This window comes from Balaenoptera borealis (assembly GCF_965194805.1).
Source record: "Balaenoptera borealis genome assembly, chromosome: 2".
NCBI lineage: Eukaryota > Metazoa > Chordata > Mammalia > Artiodactyla > Balaenopteridae > Balaenoptera > Balaenoptera borealis.
In genome coordinates this window covers 161,404,030-161,428,959 of record NC_138867.1, presented here as the reverse complement: position 1 = coordinate 161,428,959, position 24,930 = coordinate 161,404,030, and the positions used below count along the sequence as shown (strand labels likewise).

The window sequence follows — 24,930 nt, the reverse complement described above, 5'->3', positions numbered from 1 at the left end:
ATGTTTATTATACCCACCTGCCATGGTATCTCTGTCAGGGAGCTTAATGCCTGCTACTAACTAAAGATCTTTCTTCCGTCAGTGAGGGATTATACTTCAGTATTTTTTTTCTGTTCTCCAATGTTTGGTTAAGTTTATTTTTCAACAGCACTGCCTCCTTTGTGGGCAGAATTGTCTGAAATGGACTCTTTCATGTTAATTACTAGTTCTTGTTCTTGATGGAGAGAACTCCCAAGGTAGCCGGAGCCCTCTCAGAATCTGTCATTCTTCTGGTATTGAAATAGGCTAGGGGTTCGTTTTTCCACCTAGGATAAAGTGCTGTTCTTGTGTTCCTGTAGGTTTTGTGTTTTTGTGGCACTTGTCTATATGTTGGGATTCATATTTTCTTTTGCTTAAGTCTGTATAAGAAATATGACATATTTTAGGTCCACTAACGTCATCAAATGTTCCTTTGTGAACCTCTCATTTAAGTTTTCTTGTTTTTGTTTAGATACCTTGGGTTAAGCAAGTAGCTTTATTTAAAAAGCCAATTTTCCTTATAATATGGGGATCAAAGAATGTGTTCTTAAAAGCTGTCAGAAACAAAGAATTATATAAGCATCTATCCCAATTCATAAGTTTAGTTTAAAAATATTTTAAACATTAGTAGTGAATCAGGTACCCCTGTGTTACTTTTTTGTTTCTCAAATACCTGAGAGAAAAAGAAGCCTGCTTATTTATTTATTTTCCAATAAATATGAAAGGGATAGAAAGGAAATTCTTGAAACTGTTGATTATTGTTGCTTTCAGATTTTCAGTGTCCTTATCTCTAAGATCATTTTTATAGGAATCTTTGACATCAAAATTTTGGTACTGAGATTAAAGTAGTTGTATTTTGTGGGGATTCTCAGGGAAAGATGCCATTTTAGGAAGTAGGGTGAGCGGAGAGAAATTAGGATTCTTTCCAATCTTTTCTGTTTCTTCTCTCATTCCTTCTTTCAGAGAGAAAAGATCCTATGGATAGAATTTTTGCTTTTTAAAAAAAATTCTCAAGCCTTAACAGCGATACTTGGGCTCTGCTAATTAAAGTAGCTTCATAAGTAATAACTTTCTTTGAAAACACTGTCTTTATTCCTTATGGATGGAATTGAATGCACAATCATTTAGCTTTTCTTTTCTTTTTTTTTTTTAAAGTAACAACCCAATCCATTTCCACCAAAAATTTCCTTCTAGGAAAGTGGTTTTATGATTAATGGAAAGTGTTATATGATTAATGGTTCTGTAGATATGAAAGTTATAGGCTGGATATCTGCTCCCTTTTATCATCTGTGTCATGCATCTTGTTTATAGTAAATTGAAAAAGGTACATTTAAATGACCAGTAAGGTTGAAGACACGCTCTACTACCTGGCAGTTTCATTTCTGTGTGTCTCCTTGAGAGAAACTTTTGCACATGTGCACAAGGAGACAGGTAGATGTACATGTGCTTGTCGTAACAGTGAAAAAAGTGGAAAAATATCTAACTGTTCCTCAAGTAGGTGAGTGGATAAGTTGGTATTTATTCACAAAATGGAATAAGAGTACACAGTCCCTTCCTCCAAAATACTTAGGGCACATGTATGTTGGAATTCAGATGTTTTTCAGATTTTGAAAGGTAATCCAGTATATAAACTGTATATTGTGTAATACTCCCATTGGGATCTGGACAATACCCAGTAATCAAACATATTAAATCTGTAGCAAAACTTAGGAATATTCATATTAAATTGGATAAATAAATGGTAAATAGCCTCATAGCAGTTGAGTCAGGTTTTTCCATTAAGCTTGGAGAAAAATTTAGTCTTTTTAAAGCTCTTTGGATTTTAGAATTTTGGATAAGGAATTGTGAAACCTGTATTATACAGTTCATAAAAGTGAATGAGGGCTTCCCTGGTGGCGCAGTGGTTGAGAATCTGCCTGCCAATGCAGGGGACACGGGTTCGAGCCCTGGTCTGGGAGGATCCCACATGCCGCGGAGCAACTGGGCCCGTGAGCCACAACTACTGAGCCTGCGCATCTGGAGCCTGTGCTCCGCAACAAGAGAGGCCGCGATAGTAAGAGGCCCGCGCACCGCTATGAAGAGTGGCCCCCGCTCGCCGCAACTAAAGAAAGCCCTTGCACAGAAACGAAGACCCAACACAGCCATAAATAAATAAATTAATTAATTAATTAAAAAAAAAAAGTGAATGAGCTAGAGTTATGTATATCAGTGTGGATAAATCTCAAACACGTTTTTAAAAAATTGAAGTATTGTTGACATATTATATTAGTTTCAATATTTTGCTATTGGGATACATTACAAAATGATCAACACACTGAGTCTGGTTAACATCCATCACCACACATAGTTACAAAGAACTTTTTTTTCTTGGGATGAGAACTTTTAAGATCTACTCTCTTAGCAACTTTGAAATATGTAATACAGTGTTATTAACTATAGTCACCATGCTGTACATTATATTCCCAGGACTTATTCATTTTTATAACTGGAAGTTTGTACCTTTTGACTCCCTTTACCCATTTCACCCACTCCCTGTCCCCCACCCCTGGCAACCACCAATCTGTTCTCTACCAGTGAGCTTGTGGTTCCCCCCCCACCCTCTGAAATGGTAAGATTTTATTTTATTTTATGGCTGAATAATATCCCATTGTGTATATCTATACACATATGTGTATAGATATACACACCACATTTTCTTTATCCATTCATCCATTGATGGACACTTAGGTTGTTTCTATATCTTGGGTATTATAAATAATGCTGTAGTGAACATGGGGGTGTGGATATCTTTTCGAGTTAGTTATTTTTGTTTTCTTTGGATAAAAACTCAGAAGTGGAATTGCTGGATCTAATGGCAGTTCTATTTTTAATTTTTTGAGGAACCTCCATTACTGTTTCCTATAGTGGCTATACCAGTTTACATTCTCAGACACATTATGTTGAGTAACATGAGCAATTTGCAAAGAGAATCAAGAACAGATGACATCACTTCTGTGAATTTTAAATAAGCAACAGTGAGGGGTGGGGGAGAGAGAGAGAGATATCTGAAACAAATAAGGCAAATTGTTGATGGTGATTTCCATACGTTGTTGTATATTTGAATGAGTCTCTGTAGCCCCGAGCTTCTGCTTTCTTCTCTAACCTTTTTAAGAATGCAGGGTTACGATTGAATTAGGTGATAGAGCATAATACATGTTGGGACTGGAAGTGTTCTTAAAATCAACTAAATTATCCTTTTTTCTTTTAAGTGAAGTCATTCCTACTTGTTAAGAAATTTTCTTGAATATTTATTTACTTTTCCCTTTTCTGACCTATGTCTGTTACTTTTTTCTCTTTTAATATATTTATTTTTTGTTGGAGTATAGTTTACATACAGCAAAATACATGGATCTTCCGTATCATAGTTCCATGAGTTTTGACAAATGCCAGTAGTCGTATAATGCAGTCTTACGAAGATATAGAACATTTCCATCATCCCATAAGGTTCCCTTGAGCTCCTTCCCAATCCGTATTTTCCCTGCCCCGAACACATAGATAGTGTTCTAATTCCTTTCACTTTAGATTAGTTTTGCCTGCTCTAGAACCTCCTATACATGGAACCATATAGTCTGTACTCTGTTGTGTTTGGCTTCTTTTGCTCAGTGTACTATATATTTTTTTTAAAGTTTATTCGTGTTGTTGCATGTATCCATAGTCATCCTAATATTGAGTAGTTTTCATTGCATGGATACTGCATAATCAATTTATCCATTCTCCTGTTGATGAGGTTGTTTCCAGTTTTGGCTCTTATGAATAAAGCGGTTGTAAACATTTTTATACAGATGTGTTTGTGGCCATGTTTTTATTTCTCTTGCGGAAATATCTAGGAGTGGAATCGCTGGGTCATAGGGTAAGTGCATGTTTAACTTTCCCCTAAAAGTATGCAGTCAGCTGAAGTGAAGTGAAAGATTTTGTGGTCATAGACCTAAGTATTCAAATTGAAAATACAACGCGATGAGTAAATATGGATGTAGGAGATGAATGAAAATAATGGTAACACATGTATTTATTGGAGTTTATGTGATAAAATTGGTGAGAGTCGAGAAAACAAATGTATTTTCCTTTTAAATACCCCGTGAAGATCCCATATGGTTTTATTTCTTCTCAACATGCTGTTAAAACATGAAGCAATCTTTTGTATTGTCTGTTTACTACCTAAATTGATTTTCAAAAAAATTTTATTAATTTTTAAAGATTTCTTTTATCTACTTAACATTTTTACAGAAGCATGTGCAAAAGAGTCTTTGATATGCCTTATTTGATGGTTGCCATGGAAAAATTAAGGGATTGTATACAAAAAAAATAATATTTATACCTTGGTGTTTTGCTCTTGAAACAATTATGATTTTCTCCATAATAGTTTGACTTTTTATTGTTATTTTATCCCCAGATGCTTCTTTGGTTTTATTTATCAAGATTCTCTTTCTCTCTCTTTTTAATTACACTTTTTAAAGATTTGTTCCTTGTAGAGAAATACAGTTAAATTTTATATGTTGATCTTATATGTGCCAGGCTTGCTAAACTCTTTTTTTTTAAATATTTAATTATTTATTTGTTTTATTTTTTGGCTGCGTCAGGTCTTATTTGCTGCACGCGGGATATTCCTTGCGGCACGCAGGATCTTTCATTGCGGTGCGCGGGCTCCAGAGCGCGTGGGCTCTGGTGGGCTCTGCAGTTGTGGCACGTGAGCTGAGTTGCCCCGTGGCATGTGGGATGCAGAACCCACGTCCTCTGCATTAGAAGGTGGATTCTTAACCACTGGACCACCAGGGAAGTCCCTTGCTGGACTCTTAATTATACAGATATTTTGTCTGTAATTTCATCTGAGTTTTCATCCTACAATCTCTGTATAATGACTTTCTTGCTTTCTAATTCTTATACCTTTGGTTTCCTTCTCTTGTCTTAACTGCACTTGGTCTTAGCATCTCTAGAACAAAATACAACAGTGGACTGTTGTAGTCTATCAGTTGCCTAGTATAGATTTGATTTTTACAAGAAAGCCCATTATTAAAGAGGTAAGTCTTGAAAAAAATGTGAGTAATTTGGTTGGTTTATTCTGGTTAGCTGATGTTCTTTGTATATGTTCTATGCTATTTTCTCCCCAAGACAGAATTATTTATGTAAATAATTTTGATGGGCTTCATTTCAGTTTAACACAGTTTAGTGATAGTGTGTGTGAAAGCATCTTAAACAATGGCAGTGTACAGGAGTGCTTTTTTGTAAGATCGTAAGGTCATGATCTCTTTGTACTCTCCCTCAATATCAGTCTTCCTTGCCTCTTCTCTTTTTCTCTGGAGGAAAAGGGGGGGGAAAAAAGGATAAAGGAATTCTATAGCTTCTGGAAAGCTTTGGGCACACAGTGACTTCAGTGTTGACATAGCTCTGTGGGACACAGACATTAGCCCGTTAGCTTTATGCCATGCCCTGCAGCTGAATGTCAGCAGGGACCACCCCCCCTCCCCACCTCACAGCCAAGCTGCTGCCTCCGGTGTGTCTTTATTCAGCTGAATCCACTCCCAGTTGTAGCATTGCCAGGGTTAGCTCTTAACATGTTCACAGCTGATTGGTATCGCTTAACTCTTCTTTCTTTACCCTTCTTTCTTCACCCTTCTTCTTGATTTATATACTAGTATTTCAGGGACTAAATCTGGGAATTTTGTTAACCTCATTGACGTCTGTTGCAGGTGCTTGAAACTTTTGGGTTGTAGAGCATGAAGAAAGAAGTGAGGTTGATACTTAAAATGCTGCTAGACTGAACAGTACCTTTATGGTCCCTTGTATTTAATTCTGCCTTTGCTTTGTTAGTACTGAGCATTCTCAAGTTAAACACTATGGAAATGGTTACTATAGGATCCCTCTGCTGGTTGATTTTACTTTTAAGGTTAAAAAAAATTTTTATTTTGATGTTATTTTTTAATGGAATGACGTCTTCAATCCTGACATTGCTTAGGATGATATTTTTACTACTGTAATATCTGGTTTGGGATATTATCTTTTCTTCTTTCTGTACTTTTCTTCCTCCACCCATTCCTTCCTCTCTAGTTCTGCCTTTTGTTCAGTTTGAGAGTCAGACAGGCTTTGTAGAGGAGGTAATGCCTGATCTAAGGATGAAAGGACAGGTAGGATTTAGCTGGGAGTGAAAGTGAGGGAACGGGTAGAGGATATTCTTTATTTATATTTATTTTATTTATTTATTTAACATCTTTATTGGAGTGTAATTGCTTTACAATGGTGTGTTAGTTTTCTGCTTTATAACGAAGTGAATCAGTTATACATATACATATACTCTTTAAGTAGAGGTTAAGGGGTAAGTAAATGGTATGGGAGTTTGGGTAACTGAAAGCTATTTGGAATTTCTAGAACTTGTACTAAAATCAGTTTATTGTCACTTGAGTTGTTGTCTTGATGAGCACACAATAATAGAATGTATTATGACCTCGGGACTTCCCCATTTTGATAGTATTTTTGTTTATTCTTTAATTTCTCCTCTGGGTTATGCTGGCATAAAGGCAGATGTTCTTTTTTCTCTCCTGGATTCAGTAGCAGAGAGTAGCTGCTAGGAATCTGGAATAATTGCTTGTTCATTTTCTTGACTCTGACATCTTTTTTAGAGGAGAATAAGCTCAAAGTAGCATTCATTTAAACAATTTAATCTATCCATTTGAATTCTGATATGGTTGTTTCTTGCATTGTAGTATGTCTCTTGCTGGTGTTTATTTAGATCAGTCTGAGAACTTGGTTTTGGTTTAACATTTGAGAGTTTACAGTGTGCTTTGCTGCACAGAAAATAAATCCTTGTCAGCAACTGAAAGAATCAACGGAAAGAATACTAGACTAATGATCAGACGAAATGAACTACCTAGAGGCTCTTGCTTTGTCTCAGTCTTGGAGGTTCAGACTCATTAAAAAACTTTGAGTTTCTTCTAAAATGATAGAAATTAGAATACTTTCTTTTCCTATTAAAGATTCATGAATCCAAATCATAGTGATCTTATAGAATCTGAACTTCATTCGAGTATGTTGCATATATAATAAGTGCTTTTATGTGTCCCATTTCTCGTTCTTGAATAGTCTTAATTTAAAATTTATAATAAGGTATAGTGCTGGTGTGTGAGTGTGTATATATAGCTATTAAGTTTTACCACTTTGTAAGCTCTGTTTTTGGATAAGAACTCTATCCTACACTTTTGGTGTATGTTGTATATAGTATTAAAAGTATAAAAGATTCTTGTTGACAGTTAATTATTTGAAAATGCTTCTCTTCACTTCAGATCAAACACAAATAAATCCAGAGTGTATAATTAACATTTTTTTAAACATTAGGATTGCATTTAGTATTTTGGCCAGTTTGTATTTGAGATAGAATTTTTTGTGTGTTAGCTGGTAAGGAACTAATTGTTACAGAATAAGAGTAATTCTCTCTGTTATAGGGGAAAGATATAATTTTCCAGGGACTTGATTTGCATCTACTATCCAGTAGCCATTTACTTTCAAAATAATGCGTGAAAATTTGTTTTTGTCAATCTTTCATCAAAAATTTATTGAGCACTTACTATACCAAACACTGTGCCGTGCCCTAGAGTAACAAGATGAAAGTCCCAAGTTCTAGAAAGTTTTTCTTGAAGACAGATACAAAGAAATAAATTGCAGATTGGGCTGATAAGTGCTCTTCTTAGGGACACATACGGTACAGCACAGATCAGAACATCACAGAGCCTGAGGATCGACTTGGGTGATGTTAGTAAGAATTATTATAAACTCTTTTGCATCTTGCATTGATAAAGTTTCCTCAATGTATGTATTTACATGTTTCAGAAAAGAAATCGTTCTTAATTTAACATAATAGGATGCAGTACTGGTATTTTTTCTAATGGTTATCTTGACAAATAGTGCATTGAACTCTCTGGGATACAGTATACTGTTTGTGATGATGACCATTTTCATGTATCCATAATATTCTTTTTCTGTAACTAAAAATAGCTCTAGACTCCTTGGTTCTGTCATTTTAGAAATCAGGATAAACTGGATCAAAGCGTTCTCTTGTTCAGAGAAACTAATGGAAGTTTTGCCTCAGAAGAGCTTCTGATATTTGTCTAAAATATATGAAGCATTGTTGTGATGTTTTGTTGTTTTTGAGATGTATTTTTCTAAAAAATGATCATAAACCCTATCAGAGATTTAAGAATTTTCATTACTATTGTTCACAACATCCTACCATTTCATTGAGATACAGCTTGGTGTAATTTTAGTACAATCCTTGGACTAAATTTTAAACAGTTATTTTTCCAGTCTTCCAGCTCAAGCTGAGTGTTAGAGTGAGCAGAAGTAGACTAGTGAGTGTTGGTGTACAATTTGGAATGTGAGAAGTGTGAGATCATTTTGGAGAGTGTCATAAGCAGAATTCCCAAATAGAAATTTTCCTAATATCTGACAACTGAGATTGTCCTGCTAAATTCAGCATGTGTTTTTGGTCGGTCATGGTAAATGTCTGTGATATGTGCAGATATGCTCCCTTTATCTTCAGTATGAATGTGCTAGAGAAAGAGCAGCCTGGCTTATTGCCTGCTGCTGCTTTCTTCTCCCAGGGGAGTTGGCAGGAATTTTAATAAAGTGAATCTAGCTTGAATGTAGCCTAAAGAAGGGGTGCTGATTCCCATTTCAATGGAGAAAATTGCTGTGTAGCCTTCTCGGCTACCAGTCAGAGCATCATTTTAATTCTGTATTCCAGTAAAATGGGTGCAAGCAGAGCTGAAGAAGCAGGGCACATTAGTCGTTGTATTTTCTTTCTTCACCAAAACAGTGCTTGCCATACTAGTATAATCACAAGTGCTAAAGTGTATGCGAGACTGTTAGCTGTCGTCAACATCTGTTTCTCCTGATTTGAATGAATTTGGTGATGAGTGTCCAGAAAAGGAGGGACAGTTGTTTTTTTTTTTTTTGGAAGTCCACACGTTTTATTTTATTTTTTTATTTTTTCACACACACACACACTGTATTTTATTTTTACAAGAGATAAATCGACTGACACCAAGCATTGTACATGGATGACCACAACAAAAGCAACAATGATTGCAATTACCAAACATGAAACACACTCATACTATGTCATAGTATTGACATTCAGTCCAGTAATCCTCCACTGTAACAGCTCCTTTACTTTGCAGTGAAAATTGATTTGTATATTCTTTGCCTCTGAGTCCTCGTGGAATTTTTTTTTTTTTTTTTAAATTCAGACAGAAAGTCACAAAAATTATACTCATCCTCATCAGTTCACTCAGTCCCATGTAATTAATTTTTTTTTTCATCTTGATCTTTTGTTAGCACTTTTATGAGTTCATCAGTTTTTCATTAGAGTTCTGAAAATGCTTATTCATTCAGTTCAGCAGTACAGTCCGTTACCAGAAACCTGTACTTGTCAGAGTCTTTTCCATGTATTTCTTGAAGATGAAACCCTTTTATAGGAACATATTTGCAAAAGCATCAGAGTACACCCAGAACTGTCTGTAAATGACAAAAGACTTAAAAATGACCACGGTTAAAGATTTGATGACAGTTCATAATAATGCAGTTGACAAGAAAATTAGTTATTTCTGAGATATACATTTTAAAGTAATAACTAGGATTATTACTTATAACATTATACCAGAACATATAAGATTTTTAGAAATTTCATGTAATGTCTGAAACATTTATATTAACATATTTCCATACATATTTCCATACAAGTACAAATATAAGATTTTTAGAAATTTCATGTAATGTCTGAAACATTTATATTAACATATTTCCATACATATTTCCATACAAATACAAATATGATTTTTAGAAATTCCATGTAATGTCTGAAACATTTATATTAACATATTTCCATACATATTTCCATACAAATACAAATATAAGATTTTTAGAAATTTCATGTAATGTCTGAAACATTTATATTAACATGTTTCCATACAAACATCAACATCTGTTTCTCCTGATTTGAATGAATTTGGTGATGAGTGTCCAGAAAAGGAGGGACAGTTGTACCTAGAAATCAGTTTCATTGTTGAATTTTTTTTTTTTAATTAATTAATTAATTTATTTATTTTTGGCTGTGTTGGGTCTTCGTTTCTGTGCGAGGGCTTTCTCTAGTTGCGGCGAGCGGGGGCCACTCTTCATCGCGGTGCGCGGGCCTCTCACTATCGCGGCGTCTCTTGTTGCGGAGCACAGGCTCCAGATGCGCAGGCTCAGTAATTGTGGCCCACGGGCCCAGCTGCTCCGTGGCATGTGGGATCCTCCCAGACCAGGGCTCGAACCCGTGTCCCCTGCATTGGCAGGCAGATTCTGAACCACTGCGCCACCAGGGAAGCTCTCATTGTTGAATTTAACTTCTGATATTTCCCTTTGGGGTAAACTTGCTCAGAATTTATTTGGATTTTTTGACTTCCAAAGGTAAAGAATGAAACTGGAGGTTGATTATAGGCTTCAGAGAATTAGCAATTTGACACATCTTTTTATGAAGGATTTTGAACTCCAACAACTGTTGAGAATCTTTACAGCATGATGCGGGTAGTTAAATTTATTTAAAGAATCATATTCATGAATTCAAATACCTGATAATTTTATTGTAAATTTATTTTTCGTAAGAAAAAGCCAGTGCTTTTCGAGAGTTTGAAGACTGCCATAATTGAAAGTTCACTACTTGCTAAGCATAATACCAAAACCAGAAACTGTAAAAGAAGAGGTTCTTATCTTTGCACTAAAAAAATTCTGTATTTAAGTTGCTATAAACTATGTTAAAAGAAAAATGACAGATTTGGAAATATATTTGTAACATGCACAGCAGGCAAAAGGTTGTTTTCCAAATATAAAAAGATCTTAAAGTGGATTAGGAGAAAGGTTAAATGTCCCCAAAACAAAATGAGCAAAGAACAAGAACAGATGAGTCACAAAGGAAGGAATACAAAGCGCCTGTAGATATGTGACTAGATATTCAGTCTTACTTGTAATCAAAGGAAAGCCCAAAAAAGAAAGAGAAGAAAGAAAATACCCAGTTGTCAAAGGTATAGGAAAGTGCTCAGACATCGTTTGGTGGAAGTTTAAATCTGTACGGACCCTTTTAGAGATAATTTGTTGTGTGTATTAAAATCATAACTGCATACCCTCTGATCCAGGAATTCCACCTTTCAGAATTTATCTCCAGGAAAAATTTGGATAAATGTGCAGAGATACACATGTGAAGGTGCCTGTTATAATAGTGGAAAATGAGAACCAAACTAAATATTTATCAATAGTTATAAGTAAATTATTTAATATCAACACGTTGGAATTCGATGGCAGGCATATTTTTTCCCCAGTGTTTAAAATCGTTGTAAAATACAGCTTACATTCACCATGTTAAATTTACCATCTTAACCAATTTTCAGGTGTACAGTTCATAAGGTACATTCATACTGTTGTGCAGCCATCACCACCATCCATCTCCACAACTCTTCATCCTGTAAGACTGAATCTCTGCACCCATCAAACAGTCACTCCCTGTCTCCCGTCTCCCGTCTCCCCAGCCCCTGGCAACCACTCTTGTGCTTCCTGTCTCTGTGAGGTAGACTGCTCTAGGGACCTCATGTAAGTGGACTCGTGTAATATTTGTCTTTTGTGACGGGCTCATTTCATTTGGCATGGTGTCCATCCATGTGGCAGCGTGTGGCAGCATTTCCTTCCTTTTTGAGGCTGAAAAATATCATTAGGCATTTTTTTTAATTTAATTTTTGGGTGGGTAGTACATACATTTAGTTCAAATTCAAGAGGAGGGTTAGGAGGAGAGAAAGATGGGAAGTGGCTGGGAAGTGACTGCAGATGTATATGGGTTTTCTCTTAAGGGGTGATGGAAGTGTTCTAGAATTAGATAGTAGTGATCAATGTATAACTTTTAATATGCTGAAAACTGCTGACTTACACACTTTAAACCGGTGAACTTTATGGTATGTGTGAATTATGTCTCAATAAAGCTATTATTAAAAAATTTTCAATGTCAGTTACACTTCAGTTAAAAAAATTTTTATGCGGAATAGAATAAAGTTTCCTTACATGTTGTCTCCCAGTGATTCCAGTTCGTTCCTCCCTTCTTCCCTTCTTGCCTTCCTCCGTTCCCCCAAATAACCATTAATTATTTCTTGTGTAACATTACAGAAGTATTTTTATTTCTTATGATATTTTTTATTTATAGTAAATAGTAAATATTTATTGTTCCCTCCCTTTTAACCAAAGTGGTAGCAAATTGAACACAGCCAAGCAGGCATCTCTGAAGTCTTTTCTCTTATTTTTAAAGGTAAAAATGCCCCTTTTTATTGATTACTTGCTTACTGTAGGGGATTTAGATAGTACAAAAAAGTATGAAGAAAAATGTAAAATCTACCCATACCCAGACACTGGTAATTGTTTGCATCCTTTTAGACTTTTTTCTGCATGTTCATACTTTTTAAAAATTAGAATCGCGATCATCCTATACTTGCTATTATATATCTGCTTTTTTACTCTTAATATGTTGTAACTGTAGTTTTTATCAGTAACTATAAATCTACATTTTAAAAAATTGATGCATAGTATTAAACTGGGTGGACATTTCTCATTTACTTAACTCATCACCTATTAATATCCATTTAGGTTGTTTCTAATTTTGTCGCTGTTGTAAACAACAGTGAGCGTCTTTGTACACTTGCCAGATCGTTTCCTTGAGATATTTACTGCTGTTTTGCAGTTTGCCAAAAATTTTAAACAATGTACGTTTTAACATATATGCCACAAAGATTTCAATGATATTATTAGCTCTGCGAAAAAATGGTGCAGGCATTTATATCCTCACTTTAAATATGAGGAATCTGAAATCCAGAAAGATGGCAATGTGTTCCAAATTAGGTTGCTCTTTAGTGTGAGAGCTGGAACTAAAACTCCTGTCTTCTGATTGTGGGTTAGTTTCCTTCCACTGTGGCACACTGCCAGACCTTGAATACCTTGAATACAAAGGGTGATTTTCTATTGTTGCTTCTTCATTTCTAAAAACATGATTCTTGATGTAACTTCCTTTTAGGTTCTTTGTATAATGTTCTAGAATTTATCCATTCAGATTAAAGGTTCATATACCTTCGTTAGGGATACAGGCTAAAGATATACCCTCTGAAACATTTTACTAGCTTATCTGCACTAACATTTTCATTTAATTACTCAAATTACTCACTTATATTGTTCTCTTTTTCTGTATAAATAGCTCACACAGCCTCAGTTTTTTTGTGTTTTGTTTTTTGTTTTTAAAGCTTCAAGTTATCTAATTACCTTTGGGTACTAGCTTCAGTGGGCTGCGAGAATTGCTTTAATTCGAATGCCAGCTCTATTACTTACTGTGTGATCTTGGGGTGAGTTATTTAAGTCTCTGTATGCCTGGTGTCATCATCAATAAAATTCAAATAATAGTAGGGGTGAGATGTGACAGGGTGAAAGAGTGTCATGGACATATATACACTACCAAATGTAAAATAGATAGCTGGTGGGAAGCAGCCACATAGCACAGGGAGATCAGCTCGGTGCTATGTGACTGCCTGGGGGGTTGGGATGGGGAGGGTGGGAGGGAGGGAGATGCGGGAGGGAGGAGATATGGGAACTTGTGTATATGTGTAGCTGATTCACTTTGTTATAAAGCAGAGACTAACACACCATTGTGAAGCAATTATACTTCAATAAAGATGTTTAAAAAAAAAAAAGAAATGGAAAAAAAAAATAGTACATGTGTTATAGTGAGGATTAAATAAATTAACACATAAGGAGTGCTAAGCACATTCTGGCATGCACTCATATGTTTATTATTTAATGTGCTAACTTAATTGTAAAGCACTTAAAAGTCATTTTGTATTTTGCCATCCTTTGTGTTTTTTGGTGAAATTTTTTGTATGATGTGTCCGTATTCCTATAGGTTTCCCCTGCCTTTCCCCACTCCTCACCTTCAGTTCCGTGTAATACCTTCTGTTAATCTTGAACAGTGTCTTTATTTAGTCAAGCAAAGTGAGGAGCTGCCAGACTTACCTTGTTTCCTGTTGGTAATAAACACAAATTAAATTACTGACATTTTACAGATTATCTCAATCAGTTTTAAAGACAGTGTAAAACAGAATAATGTGAATCCTCATTTGCTAAATGCAGGGTTCTGAGAGCTGTGGTAGCTGCTTTCTCATTGCCCGTAGTCTGCTTTGTTTCTGCTACTTGAGGAGGAAAGCTCATTTGGGTTTTCTTTTTTGTCTTTATACCAGCACATGCAAATGACAGTCCAGGCTCTCCAGGATGAATTGCGGATCCAGAGGGACCTAAACCAGCTGTTTCAACAGGATAGTAACAGTAGGACTGGTGAGCCTTGCGTGGCAGAGCTGACGGAGGAGAACTTTCAGAGGCTGCACACTGAGCATGAGCTGCAGGCCAAGGAGCTGTTCCTCCTTCGAAAGACTCTGGAGGAGATGGAGCTGCGGATTGAGACTCAGAAGCAAACCCTGAACGCTCGGGACGAATCCATCAAGAAGTTCCTGGAGATGTTGCAGAGCAAGGAGCTTTCTGCTAAGGCTACTGAGGAGGACCATGAGAGAACAAGGAGACTGGCAGAGGCAGAGATGCATGTCCACCACCTCGAAAGCCTTTTGGAGCAGAAGGAAAAAGAGAACGCTCTGTTGAGAGAGGTGAGTGGCCACTTTCTCAGTTGTTATGACTGTCTTTTTTTCCTGATTAGTCAGCATTTTGACCTAGATAAATTTATATGCTCTCCTGAGCTAGTGCAAGGGAATTTCTTCTTTCTTACCTAAGTTCTGCACTGATTTCTGTTCTGATTTGCTGTCTTGTATGAGATGACATTGGTTGGCATGTATACTGGTTTAATACCTTTCTGGGCTTTTTTTTCCCCCTCCTGATTTCTGTAGACTCATTTTGTTGCTAGAGGGGCACAGAATTTTCTTGATTTGTTCCTCATCTATTGATTTGTTCATAGAGACACACACAACAAAACCAGAATTAAAGTAGCTAACTACTGCTCAATTTTAAAATATTAATAATTGAAAGTAAGCGATTCCCTCAGTTTCGGTGTGCTTATAAAGTCCTAGGCAGCAGTAATGGATGTTTGCCCTGTGGTTTCCATGGAAACTGTTGCCTTGCTGTAAAAGATAGGTGATAAAAATTATATGCTGCCCTGGAGGCACAGCTAGAGGGAATGATACAGAGGTATGCTGTCACTTATTTTTAGAGAGGAAACTGAGACTTTAGCTGACCACTGTGTCTACTGATAATTTTTCACTTTTCTATGTAATGCTTCATTTTAAGAAAGCTTAAGTGAAGAATTCATCTTACATTGAATTAAAAAAAAATGACAGCTCTACTTCTCTATATGAGGTCAGAGTCCTCAGATAATTTTCACATTTGGATAGGGGGAAAAAAAATCTCAGAACTATTTTAGTGCCAGTCTGAATAATCCCTTTTTAAATGAAGGGTGAGAAAGGCGGTTAAAAGCAGCAAAACAGCGACTTCCCCTGATGATGGCGACGGTCTGTATCTGCTCTCTGCAATATGGTAGCCACTGGCTGCATGTGACTGTTGAGCAGTTGAAATGTGGTTAGTGTGACTGAGGAACTGAAATTTAAATTTCATTTAAATATAACTAATTTAAAATTAAATTCAATTAATCAAATTTAAATTTAAGTATCTCTGTGTAGGTAGTGGCTACTGTATTAGGTAGTGCAGCGATGCATAATGCATGATGCGGGTAATGTTACCCGCTTTTCTTAATAATTTGTCTTGAACATCTTTCTTTGTCAGTACATGTAGAGTTTTGTAATTTCAGTTGAATTTATAATGTTCTGTTGCATTTATTTATACTTCTTACTGTTGAAAATTTAGACTACTGTTAATTTTTCATTATTATAAAACTGTGCTGCACAGAATATCCCTAACCATATATCCCTGTACATTAATTTTTTTCTTTAGCATAAATTTCCAGAAATGAATTTGCTCAGGGTGTGTATGTTTTCAAAACTCTGAATATCAGTCTTGTCTCCCAGAGTGATTGGACCAGTTTATCCTCCCAGAAGCATATACTGTATTTTTACGGTTAATCTGCAGCTATGTACGTTACAATCTTCAAATTACTGGACTGTATTGTTTTAGAAAATTTTCTATCAACTGCTGTGTTGTAGGCACCATCCTGAGTTTCTTTCAGTTTACTTAAAGAGTTTATATTTTAATGAGGTAACCTGGAGCCTGGCCATAGAATATTGTAAGAGAAGGTGTAATCATCTCAAATAGCATGCAGCATGAAAACCCTACCAGCATCGTGATGAACTTTGAATGTTACGTTTTTACTCCTTCTGTTCTGAATATTTCAACCTGTGCCCATTTATTTTTGAGTTTTGGAGTTAATAAATAGTGAATAGTTAAGGATATGAAAAGCCACAGTGTTATTCTGGCAGAGAACAACCAGCAATATGGTGAATTTGAACAAGTAGTAGGAAAAAACATGAATTTAAGACTAATTTTGAAGTAACAAGCTCTACAAATATTAAGTCCCACTTCTGAACATATTGTGGAAAGAAATATAGGCCTTGTTAGTTGTATCAATACACAGTTCCAGTTGCCATTAGTAATGTAGCATCATCTTACAGGAAACACAGTCCTATGGATTAAGATTATTTAAGAGCAAGTAGAAGTGATTGCTTCAGGAACACATGTTTAGAATGCTGGTTCTCCTTTCTTTTTCTCCTACTTGCCTTCAAGACTTAGCTCAAATTTCAGTTCTTCTGTGAAGTCTTCCTTGTGCAGCTCTATACATATATGTAGATGAGCCAGTAATATTATAGTATACTTCCATGTGTGTTTCTTCATTGTTCACTTAATTTTTTGTACCAAGGATGTAGCTATATATAGATATAGATATAGATATAGATATATATGAAATTTTATCTTGTCAGTGTCTTAACAAATGCACAGTGGGTACTCAAGAAATGTTGGTTGAATAAGTTGAAATGTAGGGAAAGAAGTTTAAGCCTGGAGCTTACAGAAAGAAGGATAGCTTTTCCAATTCTTTTTTCTCCAGTGTGACCACTGGATACTAAAACCTAACGAAGGTTAGAAAACAAACTAAAACCCCAAACCAGTTTTGCTTATGAGTTTAGGTATAGAAGTTATAAATAAGATATTGGCAGATAAAATCAGCATTATGATAAAAGGATAATATTCTGACCAAAAGGAGTTTCTTCTAGGAATCCAGAATGGCTCAATATGTCATTCACAGTTATAATTTGTAGTGGGGGAAAGGAAAAGATAACCTCGTAGTGTTTGATAGCTATCTCAAAGACATTAGATAAAATGTTAGACACTTTGAAAACTAAACCAAATGAACTAAAAATAAGAATGGAATGATACCTTTATAGCATGATTTAAATAAAACAATTCAGTAAATGTGTATTATAAACATATTTTAAACTAGTAGCCAGAATTGCGCTTACTCTGACATATACTAAGACGCATCCATTAAAGTTAGGGAGAGGCAAAGATACTGTTCATCAGTATTTACATTATTCTGGAAGTGTTAGGCAGTGCTGTTAGATAAGGAAAATGGAATAAATAATATCAGTAACGGTAATGGAAAGGATAGGGCTAAATTTTCATTACAATGTAGATGGGAACATTAATATAAAGATGCTGCTTTCCCCCAACTCTGTGAATTTAGTGTAATCCCAATAGGAATATTCTTGACACGTGCCCAAATGATGTTGCAGTTTCTTTGCAAGAAGAACAGTGCGGGAACACTTGTTTAAGCAGCTCATGATATATGTGTTTCAAACCCAGTGATATTAAAATCTGTGGTACTGGCACAGTAATAGATAGCTAGATTGATGAGACAGAATAGAACCCAGAAATAATATAGGTTTAAGCATATGGTACATGTTTGGGAATAATCGCCATCTATTTGGAAAACAGTACATAGTTACATCAAATTAAGTTCTAGATGAAATAAAGAGCTACTTGTTAAAAAATAACAACACTAGAAGAGAATGTAAGAGAAAGGTTTTAATACAATCTTGAGACAGGAAAGAATCTTTTATTGCCATAGCAAGAGGCTTAAACCATTAAATTTGTGTATGTTAGAAAATACAGGTAACAGAAGCTAAAATGGTAATTTGGAGTAAAGCTTTGTAACATGTGGCTTGACCGTTTTGTTTCCAGAGTGACAAGGTGCTAGAGGCACTCGGCACAGCCTTTCTTTGCTCATTACTCAACAAACATCCATTGAGCTTCTAGAATGTATGTGACCCTGGGATACACGCTGGGTATACATTTTTCATGTCAGAACACATGGTCTGTGCCCTCCTAGAACTTAAAAATCTGGTGAGAGACAATAAACATAATTATGAGAGGAAATAAATTAGTTGAGTCTAATTATGTTGGGAGAGGGGATAAACAGGGTAAGTAAGCATCTTTGAGGAGGTGCCCTTTAAGGGAGATCTGAAGAAAGTTGAAACAGTCTTGCTGAGCATTTGGGTAAAATCATTTCATGAAGAAGGTTAACAGTTTCAAAGGCCGGATGAGAAGTTTTCAGGAGACAGCAAGGAGACTAGAGGACAAAAGCATATTGTCTAAGGGGAAAACAGGCATGAGATGAGAGGTTGAAGAGGTAGCCAGGGCCAGAGTCATTCATTGCATTCATCAGATATTTATTGGACACTAACCCATGTGCAGAGCACAAGGAAATATAGTAGCAGTGAACAAAACAAAAATCCATGCCCTCTAGGAGACAAAGCACTTGGCTTCAGGATCCCTGCAGGTAATGCAACAATTTTATTCAAAGTGCAAGAGAAAACTGTACCAATGTTTAATCAAGGGAGTGACCTAGTTTAGCTTTTAAAATCTACTCTGGCTGTGTTGAGAATAAATGGGGGAGGGAGAATTATGAGTGAACAAGGAAGTCTAATAAAGAACTTAACAACTCTAGGTTGGGTGAGTGGTGACTTGAAATGGCTATTGTGCATTATATCACTAGTGTGTCAAGAAAGGCAGAAAGAATTGAGAGCTGGCAACACTGGGATATCCATAGGTTTTCTTATTATTGGATTATTGTCCATCTTTTTAAAAAGCGGGTTTTCATCAGTTCCAAGACTCATAGTTTTCCCCATCTCAACAGTATGAAATTGAGTTAATAAGTCTTATCCTTGATGGCATCTTAAAATCTCTGTCAGCAAGGCCACAGTCCTGCTTGATTTGTTTGCCTGTGTACTCACAAACAGTTAACAGCTGCTCATTTTAGTCAATGTTGTGAGTATTGTTGCTATTTCTCATGTTAGCTTTAGCTGTTGTTCAGTATGTCTTCAGTAATATTATGCTGTGAACCAGCATTGAAACAGTTATTGGTATGGAGAAAGTTATAAAACAGTTCAAAATGATATATGATTAAACTTTATGGTTAAATAAGTAAAAAAGGGTCTTGCAATCAGTATAAAATAAAAATTCTGAATGATAGAAGCTTGGGTCATGGTTTATTTGGAGGCATTTCCTTCTTTTCTTTCCAGCACATTAAACAGTGGTTTACCTTACAATCAGTGGCATCTTAGATTTGATGAAATACAGTAACATTAAAATGGCATTCATATCCAGGAACATTTGTGATTAGTTTTCCATTTTGTTTATGAACATGATTCTGGAGATAGCAGGTAAATAATTCCCCCAAATAAAAGCCAAAGAAGAAAAACAAAAATTAAATTAAGCATTGTATTTTCTGTTTGTACTGAAATTACATTGTTACGTGACTTATTGTTAGATTTTGTATTGTTTACTGGAGTGCCTTTCCTTTGATGGATAGAAGCGTGAAGACATCTATTGGACACATACTGAACTAGAGTCAAGACGTGGTTAGTGCCTGGGGCCAGGCATATGGAGTTTTAACAGGCTTTACAGGTGATTCCGTGATACACCAAAGTTTGGTTCTCAGTCTGTTGGCAGAACATACCTGAATTGGCTATGGAATTTTTGGATCGGCTATCCATATGCATACCAAGCATTGTCTATAGGCTGAATAAATATTTCAGTTCTATACGTGCTCCTGTTTTTTTGAAATGTAGATCCTATTGTGATGAATAAAATACTAATTTGTTGGGAATTCCCTGGCGGTCCAGTCGTTAGGATTCCGCCCTTCCACTGCAGGGGCCACGGGTTCGATTCCTGGTCGGGGAACTAAGATCCGCATGATGCACGACATGGCCAAAAAAAAAAAAAAAAAAAAAATTTAAAATACTAATTTGTTTTAAAACATTTACACGTATGTTAATTTTGGTCTCTATAATATTTTAGTCAACAAACCTTGTTTAGTGCAACTGCTCTCATGTTAAGATTTGCAGCAGTGTTTGAGGTTTAAAAGCCCTACTCTTAATCTACGGATTCCATGCCATCCCTGTCAAACTACCACTGGCATTTTTCACAGAACTAGAACAAAAAATTTCACAATTTGTATGGAAACACAAAAGACCCCGAATAGCCAAAGCAATCTTGAGAACGGAAAACGGAGCTGGAGGAATCAGGCTCCCTGACTTCAGACAATACTACAAAGCTACAGTAATCAAGACAGTATGGTACTGGCACAAAAACAGAGATATAGATCAATGGAACAGGATAGAAAGCCCAGAGATAAACCCACGCACATATGGATATGGTCACCTTATCTTTGATAAAGGAGGCAAGAATATACAGTGGAGAAAAGACAGCCTCTTCAGTAAGTGGTGCTGGGAAAACTGGACAGGTACATGTAAAAGAATGAAATTAGAACACTGCCTAACACCATACACAAAAATAAACTCAAAATGGATTAAAGACCTAAATATAAGGCCAGACACTATCAAACTCTTAGAGGAAAACATAGGCAGAACACTCTGTAACATAAATCACAGCAAGATCCTTTTTGACCCAGCTCCTAGAGAAATGGAAATAAAAAGAAAAATAAACAAATGGGACCTAATGAAACTTAAAAGCTTTTGCACAGCAAAGGAAACCATAAACAAGATGAGACGACAACCCTCAGAATGGGAGAAAATATTTGCAAATGAAGCAACTGACAAAGGATTAAACTCCAAAATTTACAAGCAGCTCATGCAGCTCAATATCAAAAAAACAAACAACCCAATCCAAAAATGGGCAGAAGACCTAAGTAGACATTTCTCCAAAGAAGATATACAGATTGCCAGCAAACACATGAAAGAATGCTCAACATCATTAATCATTAGAGAAATGCAAATCAAAACTACAATGAGATATCATCTCACACCAGTCAGAATGGCCATCATCAAAAAATCTACAAACGATAAATGCTGGAGAGGGTGTGGAGAAAAGGGAACCCTCTTGCACTGTTGGTGGGAATGTAAATTGATATAGCCACTATGGAGCACAGTATGGAGGTTCCTTAAAAAACTAAAAATAGAACTACCATACAACCCAGCAATCCCACTACTGGGCATATACCCTGAGGAAACCATAATTCAAAAAGAGTCATGTACCAAAATGTTCATTGCAGCTCTATTTACAATAGCCACGACATGGAAGCAACCTAAGTGTCCATCAACAGATGAATGGCTAAAGAAGATGTGGCACATATATACAGTGGAATATTACTCAGCCATAAAAAGAAATGAAATTGAGTTATTTGTAGTGAGGTGGATGGACCTAGAGTCTGTCATACAGAGTGAAGTAAGTCATAAAGAGAAAAACAAATACCGTATGCTAACATATATATGGAATCTAAGGAAAAAAAAAAAAAGGTCATGAAGAACCTAGGGGCAAGACGTGAATAAAGACACAGACCTACTAGAGAATGGACTTGAGGATATGGGGAGGGGGAAGGGTAAGCTGTGACAAAGTGAGAGAGTGGCATGGACATATATACACTACCAAACGTAAAATAGATAGCTAGTGGGAAGCAGCCGCATAGCACAGGGAGATGAGCTCGGTGCTTTGTGACCACCTAGAGAGGTGGGATAGGGAGGGTGGGAGGGAGGGAGACGCAAGAGGGAAGAGATATGGGAACATATGTATATGTATAACTGATTCACTTTGTTATAAAGCAGAAACTAACACACCATTATAAAGCAATTATACTCCAATAAAGTTGTTAAAAAAAAAGTGTCAGATATGGGGATATATGTATATGTATAGCTGATTCACTTTGTTATAAAGCAGAAACTAACACACCATTATAAAGCAATTATACTCCAATAAAGATGTTTAAAAAAAAAAAAAAGCCCTATTCTTTAACTAGGTTCTAGGCTAGGAATTTTGGCTCTAACATGTCTGAGGAATGCCCATCTGTATCTTTGGCAGTTGTCAGGTAAAAGCAGAGGAGGTTAGAGGGAAAAAAAGAGAAATAAACATATATAGAAAAAACAGAAACTTTGGACAAAGAGTAGGAAGAATTAAAAAAGAAAAAGGGTCCCTAGTTAGTTTTCCCTTTCCTAGTGATTTTGGCAAGTGTGAACAGTTGCATCGCATAACTTACTGATTCAGGTTATCCTTCCTCATCTTTTTTTTGTTGTTGTGTCATTTGTACCTCATTTCCATTTTGACAGGAAGATATGTTTTCTCAGAAGCATGCTGTTACTTGAGATGGTAAAGGGTCAAAGTGCAGTGCTGTCTGACAATGGCAGAGTTGAGGTACAGGAGGAGTAGTGAGGGTTCCTTCTTCATTTCTCCGTGTGGAGTACAGTAAGCCCAGAACTTGTGTGGAGGATTGAAATCTGCTGAAGGGACGTCTACCCTTGAACCAAGGGTGCTGGAGGCTAAAACCTGAAACTTGAAAGAAAGAAATTTCAGACATAAGTACTACTTTTCAGTCACAAATGCTCCTTTCTCTCAGTTGTGTAAGTAAATGTTGACTTACTTTTAAAAAGAAAGAAACTACTAACAACGGAGAAATTTTGTTCCTAACTTGTTTGTTTTCTTTCTCTAGTCATTATTCTTTATTAAATCAGTGAGAGGAACTGAACACGTTTTCTACCGTGTACCACAGTTGACAGTATAACAAGATCCAGATAATTCTACCTGTATGAATCTCTGGGCTTTCTTTAATTTGTGTAGAGTGAAAAATTTTCAGGCTAAAAAGAGCGAAATAAAGCAAGCACTAGCACATTCGACTTCTTACATTTGTCTGAATGGTACATTCTTTTTTATTCCCAGAGTCCTCTCCCTTTATTAACGGTGCAGGAGTCAGAGGCTCGATGTGCTCTCTGGGAAAGGGGAGTTGGTCAGCCCACTGACTGCAGGAGGTGTTCATAATGAGCTTTAATGCGCAGGCCTTTGAATGGAGATCTGTTAGGACTGATAGGTTTTACAAGCTCTTAACAGGAAAGCTTTATGCCTGCGAATGGTTTAAAGTGCACCCTAGTTCCTTAGCAGAAGAGGATTTTTTTTTTATTCAAATGGATTTCTTTCCTTATATATCGGTGATATGCTTGCTAGAGTTTAAAATGAAATTGTAATAGTTTCACTGTAAAGCATTTGGAAATTTCCCTAATATCTGTGTGCCCAATTTATCACCTGTTTACAGTGTAGGGAGTAGATTCAGTGTGGACAGACTGGAGGCTGGGGGGTAACTGATGAGTTTGTTGTTTTAATGCAGGTGAGAGGTGATTATGGCCTGAACTAATGTGTTCAGATTTTGTCCTGGATTAATGTGTTCTGCATTTTACTGTCTTAATGAAGTGTTTTATCTTGCAGGGGTTAATTGTGGATTAACTCGATCCTTAACGAGACTTGCTTTTACACTCTGTTGGCTCTAGTCTAGGTAGCCTTCCCTCCAGGGCTAGACTGTCTCTACTCCTAAGACGTGGCCTTTCTGGTGTCTCTGCTCAGTGCCTCTGATGTTCTCTCCACTCTGGCTCTTTGGAGCTTGAATTCTTCCCAGCCCCATGTGCGTTCAGGTAGTTGCTCAACTCATAGCTCTCTGGTAGTTGTTCTTTGACACTGTGGAGTCTTTCCCTGTACATGCAGGCTTAGTATTTGGTCAAAGACTCCAGGGGACCCCTGTCAGATCAGACACTGCTGCTTTTCTGGCTAGCTTCTTCCTCTGTGTCATTCTGCTCTGCACATTTCTCCTGTCTTTGGGACTCTTACCCACTGATCTGTCTTCTGAGCTCTGCGGGACTGCTGTTTTCTGTTTGGTCTTCCTCTCCCTGCATCACGTATTGGATAGCAAGTCTGGACCATAACCTTGTTAGTTTCTCTTCTCTCAAGGATCATACTCCTGTGCTGCTTGTTTTCCAGCGTCTGAAAACAGTTGCTTTATGCATTTTTGTCTAACTTTAACATAGTTTATGACAGGAGGGCTAGTCTTCTGTCTGTTATGATCAGATTGTGTTGACCTTGTAGAGGGTGAGAAGTAAATAGGAAACTCGTTGAAGGATTGAAAACAGACTATTGCCGTGATTTGTTGATGCTTTATCTAGAGTACACCATTGCTTTCTTTAAAATGGACAGAGGAAATGAAAGGAAACTTAACTCGAGGCTGTTGTAGTAATCTAGGCTGAAACTAGACTGGAACTGGAGTGAAATGATAAATTCAAGAAATCTTTTGAAGCTGGAACAATTAGGACCTGCTCTAGAAGGTGGTAGGAAGTGAAGATGTGGGAGGAATGAAAGGAGACACTGTGCTGTTTGGCTTGAACCACCGGGAGGGTAATGCCATTTAAGGAGATGGGCAAGACTCATCAGTCTTCAGAGGAGGGGCTAGGTTAAAGAGGAGAAAATGACGAGTTTTGTTTTGGATGAAATAAGTTTGAGTGACCTAGGAAACATCTGTATACATGTCAAATGGGCAGAGCAGAGGGCAGGGCTAGA

At 36.5% G+C, this 24,930-nt stretch overlaps 1 protein-coding gene and 1 long non-coding RNA gene across 2 annotated transcripts in view; one reads left to right on the top strand and one right to left on the bottom strand.

Moving 5' to 3' along the window:
* LOC309623751 (ELKS/Rab6-interacting/CAST family member 1-like) overlaps positions 1 to 24,930 on the top strand; it is a 131,592-nt gene that overhangs the window by 14,143 nt on the left and 92,519 nt on the right. Inside the window, 1 exon segment of the mRNA XM_082380890.1 lies at positions 14,337 to 14,753. Coding sequence (XP_082237016.1) covers positions 14,340 to 14,753 — 414 coding nt within the window. The 5' untranslated portion in view covers positions 14,337 to 14,339.
* On the bottom strand, positions 19,576 to 22,933 carry LOC309623779. The gene is made up of 2 exons (XR_014241632.1): positions 22,646 to 22,933; positions 19,576 to 20,286 (listed from the first exon to the last, which is right to left on the bottom strand). It is a non-coding gene; the product is annotated as an uncharacterized lncRNA (long non-coding RNA).